The sequence below is a fragment of the Triturus cristatus genome, chromosome 1_2 (genome assembly GCF_964204655.1).
Source record: "Triturus cristatus chromosome 1_2, aTriCri1.1, whole genome shotgun sequence".
Taxonomy (NCBI): Eukaryota; Metazoa; Chordata; class Amphibia; order Caudata; family Salamandridae; genus Triturus; species Triturus cristatus.
In genome coordinates, this window is record NC_140580.1 from 1091969383 (window position 1) to 1091992103 (window position 22721).

A 22721-nucleotide genomic window follows, 5' to 3' on the forward strand; every position below is an offset into this window, starting at 1 on the left:
AGACCTTTGTCCTTAAATATATTGAATTTTTTGTTTTGTTCGCTTAAAGCACTGTTCCATTTAGTTTAATTCAGAAATATTTCATGTGAAAAATCAAACCTTGAAGCTTTCTTAAAGGTGAGTCCCCATTGCCTACAAAATGAAGTACAGGCTGTTGTGGGAACTAGTTATTTATCAGATAGTAAGCTTGTTTTGACTTTAATACTGAAACTATGCAGTACTCACTCATCTATAAAGATTTGAGGTATGCAATTTTTGGCATTTTCACATTTGTCTCACTGGTTATGCTATCTCTCATCTGTAAGACAAACACAAACTGGGCAGCTGCATCTACATAAGAAGGACACTGCTAGATGCTCTAGAGTACGTAATAAGTGCTCCCTTATGGCTTGAAGCTTGTACCTGTAAGACAACAAATCAGGTTGACCGTGGCTCTATGCATGATGTTCTTATCCCCATTCCAGAAAGTTAATTAACAAGGATGCAGAGTTAGCACATATTTGCTTTTCTGTCCATTGACAGATTAGATGTTTATTTGTTGTAGACAGAGCTATTCTCTACTCTGTGCCTTGTATTTGTAACTGGGCCTTAAAAGGTAGGACACATTTAGGAGTTACTATCCAAAAGACGCGGCCTCTCAAGAAGCTCCTGGCATCTCCACATTTCACTTAATGATTTCTGACATACATTTTCACCCATCTCCGACAACATCACCAGCACCTCTTCACTGATAACCTGATAAATGTCCCTAAATATCTTAAATTTGTTCCCTTGACGTAGCATGCAACAGACAAATAAAAAACACTACAACTAACATCCTTCTCCCCAGACAATCTTACCTTGGCTCTCAAATTCTTGATTCATTTACAAAAAACATTCCTTCCTTGAGCATATTGATTCCAAAGTGTTGCTCTCCTCACTTCATAGCGATCTCTGAAACATTGATTGCTTGCAAAAAAACGTCTGCATCAACCATACCATTTTCTACACATAACCCTTTCACAACCAAAACGTGTAACAGTGCCTGAACAAACCCTTCAAGAATGTACCTTTGTGGTGACTCCCACCCTGTCTATTAGATTCCTGGTTCAGTTGGGCTTTTCTCAGAAGTACAAGCAGTAGTTGACCTTCTTCTGTTTGAATTGAAATTCTAAGTCCAAATCTAACAATTCCATAGCAAAATATTCTGCTCTCCAATGCTTGGACTTCCGCTATACCCTTTTCCTTTCCGGTCTCTTGTCCAGTTCAGTGGCAGCTTTCCTATAGGGGATGCCAGGACACCCACCCACCAACACATGGCTCAGGCCTTCCTCCCCCTCCAACTACCTGCTGCTGCACTTTTACATGAACATGAGTGTTTGTTTAAATGTTAAAGTGCAGCATCATTCCAGCAACAAAGGCTCTCCACTGTCCCACAGGAACTGCACATTTGTCAGGCGGTGGCTTCCACAGCCCAACTTCACACTTACACAATAGATAGCATGCTCCACTAACCATGGGCAGTGCATCATGTCTGCTAGTGAGCCTTTGGTAGGGCTTGTCACTCATCGTCCCTAGATCCTGTCAGAAGCCAGGGTAAATGGGGAGGGTCTCAGTCCACCTACATCCTGGCATCTATTGGGAAAGTGGCTTGTGGGTATGTAAAATTAAAAGCATGGTAGTGTGGAGTGGAAATGAGGAAGAAAGTGTATATGTGAAAAAGAAAGGAGAGAGTGTGACAGCTCTGACGCCTTCTAGTCCGAGAACTAGTGTGCGCGCATAACAACTGAACATACACTCCTTTCCTGTTGCCTCACTAAATACAGCTGCAGTACAGCTAAACCATTGTTTGTGGGCTTCCTCTGGACAGTAGCGACATGAAAGCGACCCAGGCCTCGCACTAACAATGCACAATAATTGTAAGTGCCACGGTAGTCAAATGGAAAAATAAACCATTAACTGCCAAACCCAATCCAACACCAAATAACTGTGCCCCGCCCCTGTCCTAGTGCACGGAGCAGCATAATATCAAAATGTGAATAACATGCACCTCCGAGAAGAGAAAGTAGCCGCCAGAGTCTGAGGCATCGACATGCTTCACAGAAAGGCTGTAAAAACCATTACACAGCCTTGCCGTGAAGCGCGTCTGTGTCTCAGACAAGCTGTTTATTACCAAAAGACTGAATGTATTCAGCTCTTTGATAATAAACAGCTTGTCTGAGGCATGGACGTTCTTCACGACAAGGCTGCAGGGAGTGCTTGCGCTGAGCGGGAAATAAACAAAACAAGTAGTGCGGGACACTAACCTGTATGGCCAACGTGAAATAATGCTTGCAACAGGGGCAGTCTCCAAGGCGAGACTACACCAGCAAAAGGCGGGACAAATGTAAGATATAAACCAATAAACACAAAGGCTTTTTGCAAGGCACATCAAGGGACCACTCAGAAGCCATGGGCATGGTGAATGCAATGCACTGGATACAGCATGCCTCGCAGAGATATGCATGCGCTGCTAGGCTTGACCTAAAAAGGAGCGGAGACAGCAGGCAGCCCTACCTTGTGCCCTTGTCAATTGGGATACCCTCAGAGATCATGCCCCCACTACGCACTGGGGCCACCGGCTGGCATTAGAGTAACCTGACGCAGGAAATAAACTCCTGGCCCAGACCCATGCTCCCCCAAGACTTCCCAGAGGTAATCTAACTGCACTGTATCAAATGCTTTTTCGAATCTGAGGCGACTTCCACAGCCCACACATCAGCATCCGCCAACGAATGTAGCACATGGGAGAGTCGCTTCAGGTTCATGTGTGTTCCTCTGCCTGGCATAAACCTACACTGGTCTTCATGGACCAAGTGAGTTACCACACAACCCAAAGGCAGGGCCAAGACCTTAGCCAGGAGCTTGGCTTGAACTTCCAACTTAGACTAAGGTCGATAGGAGCCAGGGTCTAATGGGTTCTTACCCGGCTTGAGAAGCATCATGATTTGTGCCTCCCACATGGGACACCCAACTGTCTGACCTCCTGGAGTGTCTCTAACAAGCAAGGCAACAGAGGGTCTGCGAATGTCTGGAAGAATTCCACCGGCAGTCCATCTGGCCCCATAACCTTACAGCGTGCCATACCCTTCAGTTCTTCCTGTAGGTTGTTCAACCTGAGTGCCACCCTAGGTCCGTCCCTCTGCACCTTAGTGAGTCACAGGCATGCCTTGTCATCGAGAAACCTCACTATTTCAGCCGGATCAACACATGAGCCCCTCCTATACACCGCAGCCAAGTGATCCCGCCATAGGGAATTAACACCAGACTAGTGACCTTTAGACCATTGGGGTGCCGGAGTGTTAGTATAGTGGGGGGTGGATGGGGGCTCCCATTTCAGTGGCCATGCCAAATGTCTCCTGGATTTATCCCCCTCCCAGTGGAGCAGCTGATGATATTTCCACCGGGTCAGACAATCCGCCCTGTCCCAGATATCCACCACCCTCCGCTGGGCTTGTAGTAAGGCATCTCTATGCAGTTCAGCCACAGGGGCCGGGCCCTTCAGCCTTCCCAACGCCTCCTCTGCCTCTGTAAGCTCCCCCTCCAACCATCGGTGCAAGCCCCTGACCCTAGACATGCATTCTCCCCCACCCCCTAGCGAGTCATCACCTTCAGTGCATCCCACTCCAAACCCTGTCCGCAATGGAGAGCCAATTAGTGTAAATATATCTATTTACCGCCACACTGAGTTCTTCCCGGGACAGAGTGTCTAGGAGTGCCTCAGGACAGAGATACGAGAGGGGGACCCTCAGCCAAGCATCCCTCAAGCTTCACTCCAACAACACCAGGGTGTGATGTGTCAAGAAATGCCTCAGGGTGCAGATCTGTTTAGCGATCGAGCCTACTATAGGTAGCGCAGGCGGGTTAGTAGCAAGTTTAGAGATCGTGATGTGTGGCGCACCACACATCAATGCACACAGGCGATCCATCACCGCCCACAGAGCAGTGGTCATGCAAGGCTTAGTATGTAATTTAGGAGGGTGTCTAGCCAGTGCACAGTTCAGCACACAATTGAAGACTCCAGCACACAACAGAGGTATGCCAACTATTGGGAGCAGCAACTTCCCCAAGACGAGGTAAAAAAACAAACAGCATCCACGTCTTTGGGAGTAGACCTTGAGCAAGCAAACCTCCACACCATCCAGCACACCATACAGCAGAATATACCTCCCCGTCACATCTGCCATGAAGCTGCGGACCCGGAAGGGAACATGCGGGGCCACCCATATCGCCACCCCGCTGGCTAAAGTAGAGTAAGAGGTGAAAAACATCTGACCCCTCCATTTCCTATGGAGCTTTTGTGCCTCCAAGTCTGATAGGTGCGTTTCCTGTAGCAATGCAGCATGAACCCCATGTCTACAGAGATAGGTCTGCACCCTGTAACGCTTAACAAAAGGGTTGAGCCCACAAATGTTCCATGTCACAAATGTAAAGTGCCCTATTCTGTCTCACCCAATCCCTCCTATATCCTTCCTCCAAAACATCCCGTCGCTGCCACCACAAGAATCCCAAAACAATAATGAACAGAACGCACCAGGTTAACACAATAGTAACAAGACTTGTATCCCCAATCCTACTCGACAACTCCACTTCCCACCCTAAAAAACTAACCTAATCAACACCCTCCCGTTGTCTGATGATAACCAACAAGGGGAAAGAACATGGAGAAAAAGATCCAAATAAAAGAAACAAGAGGGGAAGAAGAAACGATTCACATCACTCGTGATCACGGTACACTCTGCATTCAACCTAACAATACGTTGCGCCGGGGGGAAGGTCACACCGATACAAACCACACTCACACCCTGTAGTGCACCACTTCCATTTAGCCACCACACTCACTCCAAACACAAACTTCAGTCGCAAACCTCTAGCACCCTGCTGTATTGCACTTAATAACACCCAGCTAAACTTAAACTAGCACACACCACGCCACTCGCAATAATCAAAAAAAGAGAGAAAAGAGAAAACAACAAACTGTAAAGGAAGGGTACAAAACTCAAGAAAAGGTAGTGGTGGTATATAGTGTAGCACATCAATTATCAAACAGCATGGTAACTCAATTTGTCTATTGACAGCAATCAGTATAGGTGCCACTTAAGATAATCACAACAAAAAACACCCCACTACCAAGGGTGTCAACTATACAGAATTACCAGAGAACTTCCGTGCTGAACATTAACAAAACCACTATACCTCTGCACTCTATAGGTTTCTTGGTAAACACAATTTTACAAACTGTAGTCATTTATATGGTTCACCAATATTGCGCCTTCCAGTAAAAATAGCCCAACAGAACAATATTTACAAAAAGATCAATTTTAATACCAGCTAACACTGTTACAGTGCAAATATGGAGACTTAAATATCAAAGTGACAAAATCACAAAGATGTCTGATTATACTGAAAGTCCCACGGAGGTACTATTCGTGTGTTGTCAACAGTGGAAACAGCCGACACGTGTTTCGTTACGATGGTCACTTTTTCAAGGCTGTGAAAGATGCAAAATAATAAAAAAAATTGTAAGGAAACAATTCAGCATACAAGTGTTGCCATATATGCGATCATCCAAAAGCGATCCGCCGTGCTAATATTTTCTTAAAAGAGTTCAAGGAAGACATGAAAAATGCGAATAGTGTAAAACCAATCACCAGTAAAGAAAGTTATACAAATGTAAAAGGGAAAGCCATACATGGGATCCAAACCGCCACCAAGTGACACATCTCCCCCTTATGTGAGTTGAAAACCTATTCCAAGTGCAGAAAGGAACCAGAAGTGCACCAAAGCGGTGTCGAAGGTACGCAAAGCCATGAGAACAGAAACTGGCCATAACCTCATTGGAGGGTTTAGATCAATCATTGACCACTACCCTTTAGCCACCACACTCACTCCGAACACAAACTTCAGCCGAAAACCTCTATTACCCTGCTGTATTGCAATTAATAACACCCAGCTAAACTTAAACTAGCATACACCACGCCACTCGCAATAATCAAAAAAAGAGAGAAAATAGCAAACTGTAAAGGAAGGTGGCCAGGAAAATGGCCAAGCCTGTATAAATATGCATCCTGCAATTAGCGATGTCACCCGGTCAAATTACCATAGCACCTATTGGGCCCGGACCTCACAGTTCATAACAGCCGGCATTAGGCAGTGTCCACATCTTAAGTCACCAGCAACTGCTTTCTACCCCCCCCCCCCCCCCCCCCCCGACCCCATGGTACTCCAGTTAGTGTAGGGGTTCTCTGGTGTAGGAATATCCTCTACAAATTGGCAGTACTCAAGTCAGAGGGAGAGGCTGTAACCTGCTCCAAAAGCACCCACTCCGCCTCCCACTCAGACTGCTGCTGTAAGGGATCTATAGGTTGAGTCTGCCTTCCCTCATCGGCCAACTCCAAGTGGGCCAACTCCAGGGAGCCATCATGACGGACCACCACACATTAGGAGGAGCTGAATGCGCACTGGCCACGTCGACCTCGGTTACTGGTCCCTCGTGTGCTCTGCATACCCTGGGTCGCACCCTAATCCCCCACAGGGACAGTGTCCATCCCCCCGCACCTTGAGCTAGTTCCAGACCGCCTCAGGGGTAGTGAAAAAATTAGCACAGTCACCACTTCAGTTTAGCAGGGAAGAGTAACATGTGCTGAAGGCCCATCGCTCTCCTCTTCTGCTTTACACACCCAAAGGAGGACCTCTGTTGCGGCTCCAGACGGGTAGATACAGATGGTGTGATTTTCGCAGGTAGGGTCCCCATAGCCCCGGGCAGCAGTAGTGATTTACAATCTTGGTCTCTTCAGTTAAGGACTTTCACAATGATAGTGTGGGGTGACAGCCCAGTCGGGGCAGTGGGGCAAGGGCACGGTGCGCCGCTCAATGAGGAAAAGTTAGCCACAGGGAAAACGGCCTTGACCCACTTTTCAAAAAACAGTTAAGGAGCCCCATTCTTGGCCCCCTCTGAAAATCCTTCAAACCAAAGGTTGCATCTCCAGGAGCGGCCCTCCGCAACTTCAGCCTTGAGCTCCCTGGCCAGTGTTTTTGCAGCAAGTTTTGGCATTGCCGGCTTCAAGGTGGAATCCTCTCCTTGTATTTCAGCAACATTATGTTACATAGATCGTTCTGCAACTGTGCAGAGATTTACTCGTAAAATACTAACATCCAGAGAGACAGCATCTATTTTAGCCTGCACAGCTGCAACTGTATGACTCTATAACGGCAAGTATCTGGGCGTAGATATGATCCCACAGTGCCTCCCCCACCACCTGGACAGGTTCACCCTTCAGCTGACCCTCCCTGCACCATGTATTGATCCCTTTTTAGATCTCGCCTGAGCCAGCACATACACTGCTCTGCGAGACATTTAGTAGGTGGGTTTTCAAAGTGATACCCACGCTTTGGCTGGCCTAGAGCTTGCGTTCACGTGAGCGTCCACACGCGCAACCGCCAGCTTTCAGCGCCCGATCAGGCGCCATCTTTCTTTCCTCTTGCTTGCTCTCTGAACGCTCCTCCGCCCCTCTCTCGCCGCGACACGGCCACACAACTTTTATTTTAACAGCACGGGGCCCGTTTAAGGGACGCTGCGCTTCAGTTCGTCGTCTTCTTTCCTCACCGGCATGGCTATGTGCGTGCCTTTATCTTGTTATTCATTTATTTGCTTTCGGTCTGAATGCATGTGCATTAGCCATGAGTTATTAGGTGCTAATTCCCTGAGGACAGCACATAGCAGACCATAATCTGTAAAAGTGTATTGATTCATCTTTTTTTCATGTTAACTGGGTCAAATGAAGCTTTATTTGGGCGTGTTCCTGTTCGCACTGATGATGTGTTTTGGAAGGGGTGTCTGCCCTCCCCCTCGCGCCCTCTCGCTGCGAGAGCACGAGCTTCCCAGCGCCAGCATGGAAAAAGAGGTATCTGCAGGGCTGGGCCTGCCTTCATCCCTGCCCTCCTCCCTCCTTGAACACCCCCTTGTCCTCAGCCCCACACCCCCGCCTGCTCTACGTTCCTCTCTTTCTGTGCTGCGGACTGAAGATCCCACTCCTAATCTGCGGAAAGGTAAGTCCCTGGTGAATCTATCTCTCGTCTCCTGTCTTTCTTTCCCTTCTTTCCTGCAGCCCACCTCTGGTGCTTACTTTCTTCCGTCTTTCTTACTCTCCGCCCCCATTCTCAGTTTTCTGCCTGGGGGCAGAACTCTTCCAGTTACCCGCAAGACGTTCTATTCTCCTTACATAGCCCCTTAAAGGCAGTGGACCAGCAGCCCGCCTTTCATACAGTTACTCTCCCCTCCTTTATAATATTTGTCTTTTCCTGTGCAGTTGCGCCTTTTTAACCATCCTTTCATTTCTGTTCTCTTGTTATCCTCCCGTGCCATTTCTTGCGCTCCATCTTTTTCATTCTGCCTTCAATTCTTCTATGGTTGCAAAAGAGCCCCTTCTCCTGCCGCACTCAGTTGTTTGGGGAATGGGGTCCCCTGAACCCGCAACTTACTCCAGAAGTCTGGCGCTCACGCCAACTCTGTGTGCCCCCGAAGTACCACTAACCCCAGAGAGTCCGCATCCTTCCGGGTGACGCTGCTGGCTTATCGCAAAGGGGATAAGAGCCCCCCTCAATATAGGAGCTCCCATGAAGTTCCTTCCGCCACGCAGGGCGCACCTCGTTTCAAGAATAAATAAACAAATAAACAAAAAAAATAAACACCTCGGGGGAAATGCACTGTTATTTTCCTCAACGCAGCAACTAAAGTTGTTCTGTTCCGTTGCGTGAAAGGGCGAGAGGGGACAGCACCCTGTGCACATAGATGGGGTACTTCGCTCTCTTTCCGTTTTCTGCTGCACTTTCAGGCTGCATAGCGCCGCACACACACTATTGCACCATACCATAGTGCAGCGCTAAATGCTACTTAGTGTTACTTTTGGAGACTTTTCACTTGCACAGTAAAATTTGCGCCCTGCTTCCTAAGCACGCAGCAGGCTTCCAAACAGCAGAGAGCATCTCCTGCCTCAACATAATTTGCCACCCCCCCTCCTCCCCGTCACCGTAGAGCAATTATTTCATTTGGCAGAGGGTCTCTCCTCGTGACCCAGCAAAGGTGCCGTGGGCCCCAGTGCAACCACGGAAATTAAGTACCTCTCTGCAGTCTACTTAGTAAACAAGCGTTTGCAAAGCAATAGGTCTCGCAGTTGTGAGAGTTTGAGCTATTGCCATTGTAAATGGCAAGGCCTTTTATTTACGTGTTGGTTTTTAAAACATAAATAAAACGCATTGTCATTTACAATGCCAATAGCTTAAACTCTCGCAAATGCGAGACCTATTGCATTGCAAATGCTTGAGAAAGGCAGTTGTGTGCAAACTGAAAACGTCATCAATCTTTGAATATCCTTTTTAACCACCAAAGGGCAAGCACTATTCGTGGCGCGTGTCCAAAACATAATTATAATGTAGATTACATTAACAAGCAACCCGGCGAACTCGTTCCAAGATAACATTTAGAGTAAATATAGTCACCACACCCTACAAACACATGAGGATTGAACTACAAGTCAAGAAATACTGCGTGCTAAGGGACCAGATCTCTGGTGGACAGACATTTCCTCATGGAATTCAAATAAAGAAAGAGCCATCCATAGCCGGAGTCGCGCTTACTCCGCCCATAACGTTACTTTTCGCTCCATTGAAATAACACAAGCCTCACATGAAAGACCCACCTCTATAATGACATTAATTTTTGAATGAAACAAACTCGCATTTTTTTGTGAACACAGTACATTTCAAATTAACGTATATTTAAACAAGCCGAGCCACCCCTGTCTATTAATTCACACTGCCCTTCAAGTTACCCTTATTATCTTCAGATGAAAGGAGAAGGGCCATCTATCCGATGTAAACAAACCTGCAGCAGTACGTCGTGCCTGCTCTGCAGGGGCTGTAGTAGGGATCTCGGCCCTTAGCAACACAACAGGCCAACGCAGTCACGCAGGGAGAACGTGGGAAGTGTTTGAAGCCGCCCAGCTGCTGACAATGAATGCACGGGCCCCATTGTTAAAGTGTGGTATTAGGTGTTGATGGGGAGAAAAAAAAAGAATTTTTAATAGTTGATTTTGGCGAGCCCCAGCACAAATGAAAGGTGTGCTCACCATGTTAAATCTGCAGCGTGTGCGGTGCTTGAACAAAAACAAAAAAACATTTTGTCTGTAGCCAATAGGTCTCGCCTTTGGGACCTTATAAGTGTTTAGGCATGCAACACTTGATGTTGTTGCACCAAGGATATTGTGCTGGATAACTAAACACTTGTAAGGTCCCAAAGGCGAGACCTATTGGCTATGCCAATGCTTGTTGTCTGTTGCACTCTCCACTGAGGCCTGTCCTTACCCATGACTGTGAAGTACCAAGTAAGGGGGGATGTAGAGAATATAGAAAGAACTTGTGTCCATCACAGGTGCAGTGGTCCACTGTCAGACAGGGGGGACAATAGATGTCTCATTAATGGATCCATGCAATGTGTCAGACCACAGTGAACTTGGCAGAAAGTGCATCATGTCTCGACACCCCTCACAAGCCGTACAGTCAAAGTTCTGTATTCCCTGGGGATACCCTCGTCTAATCAGAATAAGCCGAGGAATAGTCCCAGCACATGCACGGCTAGACTGCCGACTTTGGAGCTGGGAAACCAAGGTTCAAGCCTCGGGGTCGACTCCACATCCTGTGATTCTGGGCAAATCACTTATGGCCAGATATACGACCCCATTTTGCATGCGCAAACAAGATTGCAACCCGTTTGCACATGCAAACAATTCCTAAATAGTGAGTCGCAATTTATTTGTGACTCGCTATTTAAGAATTGCGAGTCGCTATTAGGAAGGGGCGTTCCCTTCCTAATAGCGATCACAACCCCATGTCTGAATGTTTTGCGACCGCAATTACGGTCGTGAAACACTTGCATATTACTACCCTCTTCAAGACGGTTGTAATGCAGTTGCAAATTGGAAGGTGTCCCCAGGGGACCCCTTCCACTTTGTCTGTCTCTAATAATTTTTTTTAAGGGTAGGCAGTGGTCCCAGGAACCACTACCTGCCCTTAAAAAACGAAACAAAAACGTTTTATTTTAATTTTTTTAATGCACCCTGTTTTCCTTTAAGGAAAACGGGCTGCATTAAAAAAAAAAACTTTATTTAAAGGCAATCCCAGACATGAAGGTCAGCTGAGCCCAGCAGGCCACTATCCTTGGGAGGGCAAGCCATTCCCAATGGGTTCGCAAATTGCGACAGGCTCATTAATATTCATGAGCCTTTCAATTTGCTACCCCATTGGGAATTGCAAACAGTGTTAAACACACTGTTGTACATGGCAAATAGCGCCTCACAAATTGCGAGTCACAAATGCAACGCAATTTGCGAGGCTCTATTTGTCAGGTCGTACATCTGGCCCCTGATCTCTCCGCGCCTACCAAAAAAAATGAATGTGTCCTTGTGTAACATAACTGGTGCTCGTGTACAGCGCTCCAATACCATCGGGTCGAGTTTGCGCTATATAAATCTGCAACCTAAAAAAAGTCCCAACAGAGCAAGGAGGAGAGGCCATTATCCTGAACTCCGTCACTACATGTGACCCCCTGCCACAACCATTAACCTACCGCATGGGGGCGCAGCTCACCAACGTATCACCAGCACAGACAGTTTGTTCTGGGTTCAGGCACTCCCTAGGCAGCAGATATCTACTCTCACTGGGCCTCCGCAGGGGCATAGGTGGCGCACCAGATCCAGCGCCGGCAACAGGACATCATTTCATGAATGTGGGGCTTCAGGGCAAGAGGTGGCACCAGGCAAAGTCACAGAGGCGCAGCTGCCTCATCATTCATTGGCCGCACTGCAAGCCACGCCGGCTCCGAGTCCGCGATCCCCAGGGTTTCAAATACCAGGGACACTGGGAGCCGGAAAGCCGCTTCACCAGCCAATGTCCTAGATTTCACCCCGATCTGGTAGCCAGGCAGGGGGTGGGGCAGACACAGGCAGACACTAAACCTCGGGCAACAGCGCTACAGGAGCCGACACTGCCCCCGCCGCAGCTGCTCCGCAGCAGAATCTGCACCACAGCTCCATTTATTGCATCACGTTGCCCTCCGTGGCCCCCAAGCAGCATCCAGCACAGCGGGCGCAGATTTTAGGACAGTAATAGCAGGGTCCGTACATGGGCATCCGCAGAAATTTTTCTGGGGGGAGGGGGGCTAACCTGGCAAATGAAGGGGCGTGGCTAATGTTAATCAATAGGGGCGGGGCTAAAATGGCAGACAATCAGGATCGGGTAATACTCAGGCCAAGCTGAGAAAAAAAAGTGATGAATTCTGCATTTGAAACTGGACAACAGTTAGAGCACACATGAAGCCTAAAATTACCCCCCTGGCCCCTTAAAACTCATCCATTCCCTGATCCCTAATATTAGCCCCCTGGCACCCCAACACCCATACCCACCCTGACCCCTAAAATTGTCCTCTGGCCCTCCAAAACCCGTACCTGCCCTGAACCCTAAAATTTCCCCTGCCCCCCCAAAACTCATACCCTCACTGAACCCTAAAATTACCCCCCTGGCCCCGTAAAACCCATACCCGCCCTGAACCCTAAAATTACCCCCCCCCCCCCTCCGGTACACCCACACCCACCCTGAACCCTAAAATTATCCCCCTGGCACCCCAAAACCCATACCCACACTGAACCCTAAAATTACCCCCTTGCACACCAACACCCATACCCGCCTGGAACCCTAAAATTACCCACTGGCACTCCAAAACCCATACCCGCCCTGAACCCTAAAATTACCCCCCCCCCTCCGGTACCCCAACACCCATACCCACCCTGAACCCTAAAATTATCCCCCTGGCACCCCAAAACCCATACCCACACTGAACCCTAAAATTACCCCCTTGCACACCAACACCCATACCCGCCTGGAACCCTAAAATTACCCACTGGCACTCCAAAACCCATACCCACCCGGAACCCTAAAATTACTCCCTGGTACCCCAAAACCCATACCCACCATGAATCCTAAAATTATCCCCCTGGCACCCCAAAACCCATACCCACCCTGAACCCTAAAATTACCCCTGCCCCCCAAAACTCATACCCGCCATTAGCCCTAAAACCACCCCCCTGACCCCTTAAAACTCATACCCGCCCTGAACCCTAAAATTACCCCCCTGGTACCCCAAAACCCATACACACCTTGAACCCTACAATTATCCCCCTGGCACCCCAAAACCAATACCCACACTGAACCCTAAAATTACCCCTAGCACACCCTAAAACCCACACCCAACCTGAACCCTAAAGTTACCCCCTGGCACCCCAAAAGCCGAACACTACAAGCTTACGCTACATTTGCATATTCGGAGGGGACTGTCCTCCTTGACGTCTCCATGCATGTAAGTCTAGAACACCGTTCACTTAGAGTAACCTAGATATGCAGCCAGTAGGTAATGCTGATGCTGTGGAATGCAGTAAAGTTACTGGAACTTACTTAAAAAATGCTGCCTGCTCTTCTGAAACTATTCAGTGGAGTCGGGCTGATCAGCAGCACTGTCGTCCTGGCATCCAGCCTTCCCGAAGGTCTCACTGTGTAGATAGATGTGGGTCAAATGTCTCCTGGTTTCTCCTTGCATGGGCCTCCTCTGCTTCTTCGTAGGTGTCCCTGGATGCAAAAAGAGACAGATCCATGGCCCTGTTCACCATTCATCTGGTGAGCAGCGTGGTGGATGTGTATTCCATACAAGTGCACAGACAGCAGGGGAAAAGGGATGGCAGAGCAGGTGATGCTTTTCCTTTGTTAAGTAATTCCTGCTGGCGTCATAGCCCAGGGTTTGCTGTCTGTGCACTTGTATGGAATACACATCCATACAAGTGCACAGACAGCAAACCCTGGGCTATGATGCCAGCAGAAATTCCTATACAAAAGAAAAGCGTCACCTGCACTGACCATCCCTTTCCCCCTGCTGTGCACATCTTCCCACTCCCATCCCAAGCTCACATTCACAACACATCAAGTGCTTAGGTGAAATCCCTGCCTTCAGGCAAGGATATCAGCTTGGTGGCACCAGTCTAAAAGAAAACAAAGGGCGGGGGCAGGGAGGGTCGCTGAAACCGTTCAGAGGCTGGCTGGCTCAGGCTAGTTCTGGGCCTCTCAGAAGGGGTCATAAAAATCACATTCTCGGATGTTTAGCATTCAACCATGGCTGGTTCTTAGCACCTGGTGGTGGCACAGATCAAAGTAGGCGCTTTACAAGCGTAATATGCTACACGGAAAAAATACAGAAACACAACATCCGGGTAATCATTAACACTAATGAAATATTAAGTAAAACGTCAAACAGAAACAGGAACTAAATCGCTGATATAGATTGCCTTTTTACATCCATTATTTAGAAATCGATAAGTGTTTATGTCAGAATAAAGAGCATGACGTTGAAGCCCGATAAGGACCCGTTGCAACGTCCTCTGCGACCCGGGGTACCCGGCCCATTTAAAGCCCTGGCTGAGGGGGTCACTTCAGAGAAATCCTTGTTCTGGGATGGGGGCTGAGCAGGACGTTTGAGGCGGGGAAGGAGACTCATGGTTCCTGCGCGGCTTGTAGCGTGTCTTTTCCCTGCTAGTGGAGGTGCGTGCTTCAGTCATGCTTCTGGGCTTCAGTCCTGTCCAGATCTGCGCATCCAAGCGTTTCACATTGTAAGTTCCATTGATGCGTTGGTGAATGCTTTGCAGACACGTTCGGGTGAACTCTGTACTTATAGTGACGTCATGTGTGAACGCAGAGCCCCGAAGTGAACTCACCAGTTAATGTAGGGTGACCAACTGGCATGGTTGCAAATTCAGGACAAAGGGTCAAAATTCAGGACAGAAGGTCAAAATTCCGGACAAATCTTCGGAACAAAAGGTACGTTTTACAGACACATCAGAGGAAGTTGTGCGATAGTATAAAAGTAAGTAAGTAGACAACCACTTAAGTACAAGTCAAAATAAGTTTATATTAGTTTGAGACAGTCGTGCACTTCACGTTTATTTGGTATGCGCACAGCTTTGAGCAACTGTGCAGGTCTTTCTGAGGTATTTCATATGATAATAATCTATTTATATGGTTACTGCACTGGGTTGTCCAGTCTGATATTTTGTTTACAACTCATGGTCGTGAGCAGACATGTATCGTGAGAGAAGTGTTCAGGAAGATCTGCTCGGATAGACTTTGTTACTTGCATCTCATATCTGAGTGCCATTGTGAGATGTAACGCGGCAAGCATAGGTGAACTAAAGGGAGGATTGCTGTGATGAACCCACTATAGGGAACGCATTATGGGTATTTCAGCAAGTGGAACTTAAAATATGGAATCTGACTTTGTTTATGGGGGCTTCCGGGGAGTTGCATTAGCTGATGGAAGTCACAAAGGTGCTTTTCCCTGTAGCTTTCTTAAAGAAGGCACTGTCAATACACTATTACATAGTTTATTTTTGACACCTTGCCAATTGTTACAAACACAATATACATCTCAAGCACAGCTTATGGCACTATGAGGCTCTCCCTAAAACCTCACACCTAAAACAAAGAATGCAAACATTTACAATTACTAGTGTAACATTCAAGTAGCATTTGGGTGTCACTCAAAATGTCGTATGCATGATGTATGGATCCCACACATAAGCACACAGCAAATACAGAATAGTGATACATAGGCAAGGGAGTAGCCAGAAAATTGAAATACCTCCCACTTTCAACTAAGGCTCTTATGGCACCAAGAAAGCAAAGTAAGTCATCACAACCGTCCCCAGAAGAGCTCTCTTGTCCAAGGATCTAGCCATTCATCCTTCCATCAAACCCCTGACATCCACCATTTCAAATGTACTTTCTGTTATCTATACATTTTTCATCCACCATTTAGTCTTTCACCATTCGTTCTGTCCTTCCATCTGTGTTCCCATCCATATTCAAACCTTTTCAACCATTTGCAAACCTATCCAGCGTCTATTCTTCCATCCATCATTTCACTCATCCATCCCTCCATCCACCCTTTCACCCAATCCATCCATGATCCATCAACCCTTTCACCGAATCCATCCTTTCACTCATCCATCCACTCTTCCACCCATCCATCCACTCCTCCATCTAACCACTTACCCTTTCACCCATCCAGCCACCCTTTCACTTATCCATCCATCAACCTTCCACCCTTTCACCCAATCCATCCTTTCACCCAATCCATCCTTTCACTCATCCATCATCCTTCCACCCTTTCACCCATCCATCATCCTTCCACCCTTTCACCCAATCCATCCTCTCACTCATCCACCCAATCTTCCACTTATGAATTCAATTCACTCATCCATCCAACCATTTACCTTTTCACCCAAGCCACCCTTTCACTAATCCATCCACTCTTCCACCCATCCATCCATTCAGTAATCCATCCATCCATTCATTCACCCTTTCACTTATCAAGTCATCAATCCATCCATCATTTCTCGCGTCCTACCACCCATTCACTCGCCCATCATCCACCCTTTCACTCATCAATCCATCCTTTTACTGATCCATCTTTCATAATTGGTGGTGTGAAGGGTGGGAACCCCCAGAACAGCGCACACATGCACACACTACTGTTCTTTCACATCCCCTACTCCTCACCTTTACTGGCATTACTGAATCTTTTCTACTGCTGCCTGAAGTCAGTCTGGTATTTTTATAAATGGTCCTTGTATTTTTATTGGAGCTGTTTGTGTTTATTCTTGTAAACAGACAGACATGCGCACACATTTCTCTATCTATCTCTTTCATTACAGGCAATAAAAACAACACATTGATTTACATTTCTTTAACAGTTTCATGACGAGATAAAGCATCGTCCGTTCCTTTCACACTACAAAATGAAATGGCACCGGAGAGTAACAAAACCTCACAATTTATGGAACACAAGCAAGTACATTTGTTAGAAGATGCGCGTCTTCTTATGAGAGAAGGGCCAGATTATGCTTTCAACTGCACGGATCCCCTTCTTGCATTTTTTCCAGGTCCGAAACCCCCCAGGGTACCCCCACTGCCTTCACTGTGCGCCCCAACTGCAAGAGGAGACTTCGTTTAACCCTGCAGTACTCTTCTGCTTCTCCCACTATGTGTGTCATAGTTAAACTTCAACTTTACCTTCCGCTCGGCTCCTCAGTGATTTTGAGCTAAGGCGCTTTAGAGGTTGAAGGTGAGAAGTATGCTGTAGCAGCAAGTCAAACTGGCCATTATCATTCTGTATGTGGCAATAAGCCACAGACAGAATGACAATGGGCAGGAAGGGCTGCGAGGAGGAGCGCGAGGTGCCCCATCAGGGAGTTGAGGCCTCTGGCAGGGAACAGCTCTGCTCCCTGCAGGGCCCAGAATTACAGGCAAAAGGCGTCCGTAAAAGCACGGGCGTCCGTGGGGGGGGGGGCAAGAAGGGGCGCTCCGGGGGTGGTGGGGGGGGAGCGCCCTTCCTTACCCCCCTCCCCCTGCATACTCCCATGGGTGTGTAGGATACTACAGGATTAACGACGGGCCGGCCTCAGAGCTCCTCAAAGCACGTCCAGTGCCACCGCCATCTTCAGATTCTTACATGTCAACATTTTCCTTCTGGTTAATAGATTATCTTCCGTTAGATTTCTCACCATCATTCCTCTTACCCTGCGAGTCAGTACAGTGATTAACAGGATCGCAAGGCATGCAAGCATATAATGTGCTGGGTGTTTTTTGTTGCCGTTGATGCTCCCTGGATTCCTCTCCATACCCCTCAATGGAACGCAGTAGAAGTTTCAGAAACTGACAGCTGTAACCCGGTTGGCGCTTTATATTTTCCAGTGTCATCATGTCCGGGTCGGGGAAGGTTGTGGCAGAGGCCTCAAGGCACCACTTGCGGTGCTAGAGACCTGTCTGTGAGAAAGGAAAGAAGTTTTCGTATCTAGTCTGATGCCTGGAGGATATTAAACAGGCGAGGAATCTGAGGAACTAATAGGCCTCATGTACAAAGAGCTTTAATGATCACAAATCCTCAGATTCCGTAAATCTAAAGGTTTGCAACCGTTAAAACACTTTTGCTATATGTACTAAACCCATTTAACGATTCCGAAAAGGTTTTCCAAATCATTAAATGGGTTTAGGAAAAATTAAGCCATCTTTATGCAGAAGGGGCATTTTAAGATTATCCCTTCCAAATACTGATTCCTTAAGGTAAGTATTAATGTTTTGCCACCGAAATTGGTCGCAAAACATTAATATTTTACCAACAACTTAAAGGAGGTCGTTAACCTTTTTCAAACGGGAAGGGATTCCGTACGGCCCCCTTTCCTTTTGTGAATGGAGAAAAAACATTTGTTAAGAGTAGGTAGTGGTTCCCATGGACCACTGCCTAATCTTAAAAAAAAATTTGTAAACTTTTTCATATTTTTTCTTAAATGCATCGCAAAACAGACTGCATTTAAAAAAAGATTAACTTAGTTAATTCAGTTTGCAACATTCCTCATTAGTGTTTGAGTTAAGTCGAAATGCGACCCAGTAGGATTCTGTGTTTTGCAGCGTGAATCTTTTCTGGATTCACATGCTGTGCGTTATTCTGCCATATAGTAGTTGGGTCTGGAATTCTCTAATGTTTTCGTAGTCCTTCTTCTATTTTTGTTTTTTGTTGTTGGGCACCATCAGATGATTGTTTTCCGTTGTTGGGTCTCGATGCTTGGCCGAGGGCTCTCCAAGTCGTAAAAGAAGAAATGTTCTGAAGAAGTATGTTGAAGGCGAAAGAATTCAGAAGAAGATCACTAATTAAGGGGTACTAGGGAATATTTCTATCATGAAGGGAAGTTTTCCTCGATGGTTAGAGAATGCCCGGACAGGGGGCTTCTTGTTCCGTGTGATGGGGAAGACTCCATTTCAGTTTTGCCCGAATTGCCATCTGCAAGCCTAGCAGAGGAAGGCAAAAGTATTGCAAAAACATGTCTAAAATCGGCATTGGATGCAGCTGACACCGCAAGTCGCCAAGTAGAAACATTACTCCTGTTTGAATCTCAGGATTCAAACCGGAGGTGCAAGCCAATATTACGCCCTTCAATGGGGAACAGCTGTTTGTGAGCTAAAAAATGAAAATGCAAAATCCATTTGGGTTACAATCGAGGGGAAACATATGGAGAGGTGCTGTGTTAGCACGCAGGCTTATAGGAAGAGGCAGTTTCCAGATTAGCTCAACTCGTCAGGGCTTCCAAAATAAGAGTCAGTCATCAGTACCCCCGCAGCATTGGCAATACCAGCAACAAGGCCGCCAATCCTTTTGGGGATGATTATGTGGGATGCGGAAGCCTCACAAGGGAGACACAACCCCATCAAATAAGTGACTTGGCCTTTACAAACATACTCTCACACCCACCACCAGTGGGAGGCAGAAAAAAGAACTTCCTTCAGTAGTGGAGGAAGATAACGTCATACAACTGGATATTAAACATCGTAAGATTTGAATATTGCATAGAATTGGCCAAGATACCACCAGCAAGGGGACCACAGAAAAAGGTCCATTCAATGGGGAAACATCACGTCTACCTCAAAGAGGTAGAGGAATTGCTGAAAAAAATTGAAATAGAAAAGGTACCCTGAGAAGAGATCAAGAAAGGAAATTACTCAACATAATTTCCCGGCCACAAGGGTGCATGGGTCTCTACGCCCAATTCTAGACTTCATATTCATAAACAAGTTTATAAAGACACAAACATTCAATGTGACAACCTTTCAGGAAGTTATACCACAGTTGCAAAAAGAGGATTACATGGCATCCGTAGATTTAAAAGCTGCTTACTTGCACATCCCAATGAGTCCAAAACAAAAGAAATCCTTGAGATTTATGGTCAAATTACTAGCTTTCAGCAGTGTGACTAAGGGCACAATTGCCAGATGGATCTACCTAACCATTCAACCTTGACACACAGTTGCCTTTCTAGCAAATATACCCTTACATGACATCTGTATGGCAGCTAAGTGGTCATCAGTACACACATTCACAAAACGTTGCTGCATGGACATTCAAATGAACAAGGAAGCTCAAGTGGGACTAAAGGTGTTAAAACATATGTTTACAAATCTAGGATCATCTTCAACGCATCCACTGCAAAACTGACAAAACCGCTACAAAATCTATGAAAAGCATATGAATCCAGAAAAGATTCAGGATGCAAAACAAAATAGTTTATTACCTGTAGGTGTTAGAAACTATTTCGTTTTGTGAACTGACCTATTAAAAGATAGGTCGGTTAACAAAATAAGAATGCTTCTTAAAAGTGAGTGTTCAAATTGCACCCCCTTTTACCTAATGCTTTCTTCATACAGGACACCCTTAATGTATCCACCAGAATTATAGTTACCTAAGATAAGTAATAATTTTTCATCAAATATAGCACAAGAAGATGAATTATTCAAGCAAACACATTGCTGAGGAAAGTAGATGTAGATACCAGGTTAAATGTTGTAAGTAGTGCAAGTGATTAATGTAATTGTGGAAAAATAAGATAAAAATTAGACCATTCATCCTGTAAAAAAGGAACCAACTTATTTGGTCAAAATAATTTTCTTGTACTATATACAGACCTGGTGTTTCTTAGTTGTTTAGATTTTCAAATCACAGTAATTATGATTGATTTTCAATTTTTAGAGGAAACTTGAAGACACCAGGTCACAAATGCAGTTGCTCGGACTAGATAAAGAACTAAAGGACTTAAAGCGAGCAATGGCTGCTTCTGATAAACTGGCAACGGCTGAGCTATCCATCGCTAAAGATCAGCTAAAGTCTCTTCATGGAACTGTTCTCAAACTAAACCAGGACAGAGCAGAGGTGAGGTATTCTACAGCTAACGTTGTATCATGTTCACTAATTTATTATATACAAAATGTTTTCAAACTCAAATGTTTGGTATAAGGCATTGAGTTGCAGGGTTTATGCAGACCTTGAAGTTGTAACTGTTTTAGGTTCCTCTGGATTTTCATTTATTGAACATAAAGATATCGTTCCTCTCCATCTGCGCTATGTAAGACTGTTAAACAAATAAATGGCTGTATTGATCCCTTTTGCTACCAGGAAAACTGCTGAAAATAGGTATATATGACAGGAATGACTTTGCTTTCAACTTCAGTGCCTTTTTCTCCAGTGTTTTTGTTAAATCTGTATTATTTACATTCCTTTTATGGGTGGCTTTATTACCATGTAAACGTTTTTTAATCAAATGCCAGAGATAAGCAAATGGCTCTGATCTTTGAGGTTTTCTACATATCACAGCTGTCAGTTAAAAGGAATAATACAGAAGCATGCCAAATCATTTTGATCTCTCAAATAGCTTTAAATTATTTTGTGCAGTCTGATACTTTATATCTTGGTGTTGCTTTTTTTAGAGGGTTTCTTGGTACCGGGAGTTATAAGAGATTTGAGTCCCTATTAAAAAAAGTTTTCCAACTTAAGATATTACAGGGTCTACTATGCATGCACCACACTGATGAAAATTGGTAGAGCCCCAACTGAGAATTGTGGTCGGGCATGCAATCAAAAGGCCAGCTTGTTTCACATTGTATGGGAATGGCCAGCAATACAACTCTATTGGGAGGCAGTGGTCACCAGGATGGATGACGTTTGAGACATATCCACCATCCCAACCCCAAAATGATGTCTCCTGAACATATGGGAGGAATCCGATATTACTTCAATGGGAAGGAATTGGATGACTTTGGGATTAGCTGTAGCCAAATGGAATATAGCTTGTTGTTGGGGAACCTCAGTAAATGGGAAAAAGATATGGACACAAATACGGTAGCAGAAAAAAGTTTATATTAACAGGGGATGTGCTAGGAAATGGGTCAGGGTGTGGGGTGAATGGAATGATTCACGAGGAGGACTATGTACTCCCCCTGCTCTCGTGGACAGGTCTCAACTTGTTAATTGATCCCGCAGAAGGAATGGAGTAGGCTAACTCGGATTTTGCTGTGTAGCTCAAACAAAATGATACCAAGTTCAACTGCATAGAAGATTCTGTGATGTGTATTTTGAGTCTCTTCCTTGTTTTGTTTTTTGATTCGTTAACCTGAACAATAAGATTTAAAAAAAAGTTTTTAAAAAGTTGTAATGCCGGAAAATTTGCCATTATCCTCCAATATGTTGTCAAGTACTAAAAATAAATTATTCCTTCTAGTAATGCAATTATGTCCCACAAGGATCAATTCTAGCTTCCATCTTATTTGTCATATACCATGAACCCCTTGGAGACTTTCTGAATACAGTGAGCCTCTCTTGCCATGTGTTTGTGGAAGGCATTCAATTCTACATGAGTATTCATAACTTCTCCATAACCTATATAGAAGACAGCCTTGTAAAATGCAAAACCGAACAACCAGACAGAAACAAACTGAAGCAGAACAAAACTAAATTCCTGATAATTTACTACAACCCTGAAAAGAATACAGCAAAACAAATGGCTCATCCATCTTACAAAAAAGGTCTTTGCCCTACACCAATACATAATGAAAATTCTTCATGGTAGACAGAGAACTAAACCTTGACACACAGAGTAACAAGCACCAGGTAAAACTCTTTAGATGGATCAAAAGACTCCAACACACAGAAGCTATGAAACCGGTTGTACAGGCACTGGAATCTCAAGATCAAATTATTGAATCTCTATCCTCACTGGCATCCCTGC

The 22721-nt window shown here is 45.7% G+C and overlaps 1 protein-coding gene across 1 annotated transcript in view; it reads left to right on the plus strand.

Annotated features, from left to right (window-relative positions):
• Positions 1 to 22721, plus strand: part of CNTRL (centriolin) — a 1084252-nt gene that overhangs the window by 513330 nt on the left and 548201 nt on the right. Inside the window, exon 19 of the mRNA XM_085613596.1 lies at positions 20690 to 20869. Coding sequence (XP_085469722.1) covers positions 20690 to 20869 — 180 coding nt within the window. The remainder of the gene's footprint in view (positions 1 to 20689; positions 20870 to 22721) is intronic.